Source organism: Ceratosolen solmsi, unplaced genomic scaffold, assembly GCF_000503995.2.
Source record: "Ceratosolen solmsi marchali unplaced genomic scaffold, CerSol_1.0 scaffold29, whole genome shotgun sequence".
In the NCBI taxonomy this organism is placed as follows: domain Eukaryota; kingdom Metazoa; phylum Arthropoda; class Insecta; order Hymenoptera; family Agaonidae; genus Ceratosolen; species Ceratosolen solmsi.
In genome coordinates this window covers 9696411-9701650 of record NW_011948417.1, presented here as the reverse complement: position 1 = coordinate 9701650, position 5240 = coordinate 9696411, and the positions used below count along the sequence as shown (strand labels likewise).

At 20.5% G+C, this 5240-nt stretch overlaps 1 protein-coding gene across 1 annotated transcript; it reads left to right on the top strand.

Annotated features, from left to right (window-relative positions):
- Positions 1-2218: 2218 nt before the first annotated feature.
- On the top strand, positions 2219-3961 carry LOC105360038 (uncharacterized). The gene is made up of 5 exons (XM_011496813.1): positions 2219-2398; positions 2560-2697; positions 2763-2939; positions 3023-3165; positions 3721-3961. Exons 1-5 carry the CDS (start codon positions 2219-2221, stop codon positions 3959-3961), a joined length of 879 nt encoding a protein of 292 aa, XP_011495115.1.
- Positions 3962-5240: the final 1279 nt, after the last annotated feature.

Sequence of the window (5240 nt, the reverse complement as noted above, 5' to 3'; positions counted from 1 at the left end):
TATACCATGATACATAAAAATAAATACATCAATGTTTTGCAGCGAATATAAGAAAAGTATTTTGGGTAGAAATAATAAATCTAACAACGAAAAGCTTGACGAAAAACATAATGAAAGAGAAAGGAAGGAATAATGAAAGATTAAAAGTAAATATACTTCTATTAATTGTTGTTCAAAATACCGTTAAAAATATGAAATTTTGAGTGGTGAGTGATCAACAATTTAGTGCATATATGTCTTTTTACGCTATTATGAAAAGTTAATGTTCAATGATTACATAGCGCATTAGATATACGAAATAGTCTAATCAGTAGGGTAACATCTTTACATAAAATTACTATATTTGTCATTATTCCATTTGAGCGATAATTAATGCTATACCACCAATATCTAACTATTACTGCATGGTTTGAAAATGCATACAGATATATCTGTTTAATAAGAATACGTTTATTATTTTATTAATCAAAACATTTTATTAATTTTTATAAAATTAAATTAGAAATTAAAGAATTGAATTAGAAATTATTTCTTTATGTAATCTTGATAAATATGGCTAGAGCTTTTATATAAAAGAATATTAAAACTATTATTTCAACTTCAGAACGTATAATATAGAAATATAATAAATGAACAATATGTTGATATTAAAAGTTAGGATTAATAAGAACAAGAAAATACTTCTAATAAATAAGGTACTAGCGTTAGATTATGTATGATTCATCGGTCAAGCTAAACTGGTATTGCCACGTGATTTGTCATATGCCAACAGGAAACAGCCAACAATATTTAGAAAATCTGACAACTTTTAAGAACATAATGAATAATACTATAATAAAAAAAATAATTATGTATATTTATCTTCTAAATATTTTTAATAACTTAAAAAAAATGATATATCAAACATAATAATATTTTAGATCTATGCAAAAATCAATATTGTTATAAAAATACTTAAAATAAATCACGCATAAATACTTTGTATCAAATATTCTTCATGCCACGAATCATTGAAGTAACAATGATTCTATGATTTTCTTGAAAAATAAAAATTATCAATAGATTTTCCAAAGCATCTATTGATATTTTAAAATTTTAATGAAATTCTCTTTTCTCTGAAATCTACTTGTAAAACAAATTTTACTATAAACTAAATCTTAATTTGTAATATATTGATAGCTAAAATATATAATATCGATAAGTTTAAAATTCCAACTTTCAATTTAAAAACAACAAAAAACATAAACGATTAAACATATATCTTGCTTATGAAATATAGTAATTTAAATTGGTACATACATATTTGTCTCTACATGTGAGGACGTGTGTATAAAAAAATTTGTATACAATTTATTATACATTATACATGTCTTATTAATTAAAGAAATTAATTAGAATTTTTAATATTTCTATTTAATTATTTGTTTGCACCTTTGTTTCCTTACATTATCAAACCAAATATTAGTTAAGCAGTTACATTTAAAAAAAAATTATACAAAAACTAAGCTTATATTATAAATTTAAATTATTCGTGATTAAATTATTTTATCGTACATAGTATAATTACTATAGAATTAGACATTAATTACGATAATTACTATAATTTCTATTATGAATTACCATAATTACTATAATTACTTTAATTACTATAATTTCTATTATAAATAACTATAATTACTATAATTTCTATCTTTTTTATATTTAATATAAAAGAGAATATCAATACTGAAAATATAAAAAGGTGAAAATTTGTTCAAACATTCAAACTATTCTTAAATATTACTTATATTTTCAGTAATAATCAAGTAATAATCATCAACAACAAAATCCATAAAACGATTTCTTTACAAATTAATTTATAATCATTATTTATAATGACTTCATTATTTAAAATAATATATTTGAATTTTATTTTATGTCTTCTGTTTACTTTTGTTTTAACAGGTAAGTATTTATTATAAATAAAAATTTATTTGATAGGAAACATTTTCTTTATTAAGTCATAGATGATGTTTTAAATAAATTTTATTAAACTTGTGTTTTTCAATTTTTCATTAATAACTGATGTTACTAATTAATATTACTACTTAATACTATTTTAATTATAATTCAAACATTTTTAGATGAGGAAAATGTACAATATTATGATGTAGCTTCGACTAGACATATACATTTAAAACCAAATTCTATCGATGTTATAATAAAAATAAATGGAACAATGTTTATGAAAGCTCATAAAAATATAAAAAATGCATACACATTTGGCGTCATAAATTATCGCGCTGGAATTGAAATTGATAATAGTAAAAGTATTAATCTAGCAGAATGTGATTCAAATAATATCTTAGATAGATCTTTTAGGAAACCGTTCATAGTTATCTTCAACGAAAATGGATCGGTTTGTTATATTATAATATTTATTTTTATTAATGTTAATTCAAAACTTTAGTAAAACAAACACTATATACTACTTCATAAATATATATAATATATAATATTTTTATCTAAATGTTATTGTGGCACGTATCATATCTATAATAAAAAAAACTTTTTATTTAGTTTAAACACATTATCATTGGTAATAACGAGGAAAATATATCAGTAAATATGAAGTTACTTTTTAGTAGTTTAATACAAATTCAAAATACAAAATTATCTCACCAAAAAGAGTCAAAATACGCTGTTAATGTGACCGAAGTAAGTTTATTTTTACTGTATTTAAATTATAAAGTTTATTTAATATTCAATAAATCTTTTCACAGCATATAATGTATGGTGACTGTGATGTAACCTATAATATTAACAAGATGAAACTCTCTAGGAATTCAGAGGCATTGAGTATCCGGAAAACGTATAATATGAATTCATGTTCTCAAATCTATTATAGAGATACGACTACTAACAATGAACATTTAAGCGAATGCTCTACTTTTTCAGAGGTTTATCTCCAGTAACATTATTTAAATACGAAAAATATCACTATATATTAATATAATTTAGCAATTAATTTTTTTGATAATAGGCAGATGTCGATTGGAAAATAAATTCTGAAATGGAAATAGAAAAATCAAATAATACTTACATTCTGCACAATATAAAATTTTCCGAATTCAGCTCTCAAATACCATTAAAGGACAAATTAACAAGAATAACAACAAATCAAAGGTATATTAATATCAAAATAATGATTTTATTTATTTTTTTTATATATATATAACTTTATATATAACTTATAACGTTTAAATAATTTAATTAAGATAATTTCTAGAACATATATTATAAATAAAATAATCTAATGAAATTAAATTAAATTAAATTAGATAATTAAAAATTACATAATTAAAAAAAATTTAATGGGTGGTTAAATCCGGAACAATTATTCATTTCATACAATAAGATAATTTTTTTTAATGTTAAATTTTCCATTAGTTTCCAATTATAAATTATTAATATTAGAAGTTATATTGTACAAAATAGCACATCTTTATAAAAAATATTATAGTAATACTCTATTTTTTAAATTTATATACGTAAAATTTCTATTATCCGTCGTATCCTAAATAATATTTATATATTTTTATATCAATTTATCAACAAGATTCAATAACAATTAATAAAGCGAAAAGTATTGCATATATTATATTTTTAAAATTAAAAAAATTACACTTTGCACATCATTATAATTTTCAACAAGTTAATAGCTATCGTTTTTCATTTTAGTACTACGATGAAATTAAGATTTTTGCCTTTAACTGAACCTGCATTGGAAACCTATGATACTGATGACGTAGCAGCTAAAAAAATACGTTTTGGAAATATTAATCACTCTATCTTGCAAGAATCAAGCAGTATCAAATATCATAAATTAAGAAAGATCTATAAGGCATTAGTTTGTGATAAAACTAATCAAACCATTTACTTAGATTTAATTCAACGTGCTATCCTTTGCAATGCTGAATAAGAATTAAAAATTACTATGCTTCTTCGGCATTCTTTAGATTCATATTAACAAACTAAAAAAATCAATTTTTCGTTGACCTAATTTGTGGATTATTTTCAAAATAACTTTCCAATTTTATATTTGTAAGTTATTAATGATAATAAACAATTAGTTTCAAAATAATTATTTTATTTTATATATCCATGTGTGCGATTTATCATTTTGAACAAAAAATTTGAACAAATCTTATATATACATTTATGTTAATTTGTTAAATATTTTATTATTATTAATTGATAAATATAATACTAAAAACATTAATAAATTAATTATCTTGATTATTGATTTTAATTACAATTATATTTGAAAAAGAATTAAAAACAAATTTATAATATAATTAATTTTTTAAGTGCGTTGAACTAATTTAAAAAAAATTAGATAACATTTTAAATACTATTGTTGTTACTGTGGTAGATTTCAGTAGATTTTTATATTAAATTTAAAATAAATCAAGTTTCCGGACTAATAGATTAAAAAATTGAAATTGTTAGTTTATTAGAATAAAAAATTGTATATGTAATATTATTATATGCTCAATTCTACTATATTAAATTGAAAATTAACATTACATCCTGTCTTCTAATTATTATCTCTGCAAATTCTTTACTACAGAAAAATAAATAGATATAGTGTAGGTTTCTCAGACTATATAATGGCAGTGGCAAAAATTGACATATCATAATCATGTTATTATTTTAATAATAAATTTTTTTTAATTTTAATAATAAAGTATTTTAAAATAAAATAATTGTATAATTTTATTTTGTGATTCTTACATCTTTCTATTATTTCAGTATAAAGTAGTTTTTATGTATTATACAAGCGATTTATAAATGGATGATATACTCTAAACTTCATCTAAAGAATTATAGGTTGTGTAAAGATTTATTTAGCAAATGTAGATTTGTCGAAAATATAGGCCTGTTTTATTATGGAATTTTATTGGAAATGTGTGCATATAAAGAGACTGATGTAAGAATTGACTTAACTAACATAATTCTTATAACAGCATATTATATTTATAATTTAATGATTTAATTGTATATATTTATTAATTATATATTAAAAAAAAAATTTAAATGGTATTTTTAATAAAAGATCTACGAATCAAGAACAATTTAAAAATGCTATATTGAATTTTATAATTTAATTATATATCTAGATATTCTACACGTACGATATATGTCTAATACAACACGTACAGATATATGTCTACGAACATCAAATCAAATTCTATGGC

What these genes read in the sequence shown, in the direction of transcription:
- LOC105360038 (XM_011496813.1), top strand. Translation starts at nt 2,219, where the DNA reads ATGTTTATGAAAGCTCATAAAAATATAAAAAATGCATACACATTTGGC. An exon ending in ACGCTGTTAATGTGACCGAA is followed by an intron (nt 2,698 to 2,762) that starts GTAAGTTTATTT and finishes ATCTTTTCACAG; the next exon opens with CATATAATGTATGGTGACTG. An exon ending in AGAATAACAACAAATCAAAG is followed by an intron (nt 3,166 to 3,720) that starts GTATATTAATAT and finishes TTTTCATTTTAG; the next exon opens with TACTACGATGAAATTAAGAT.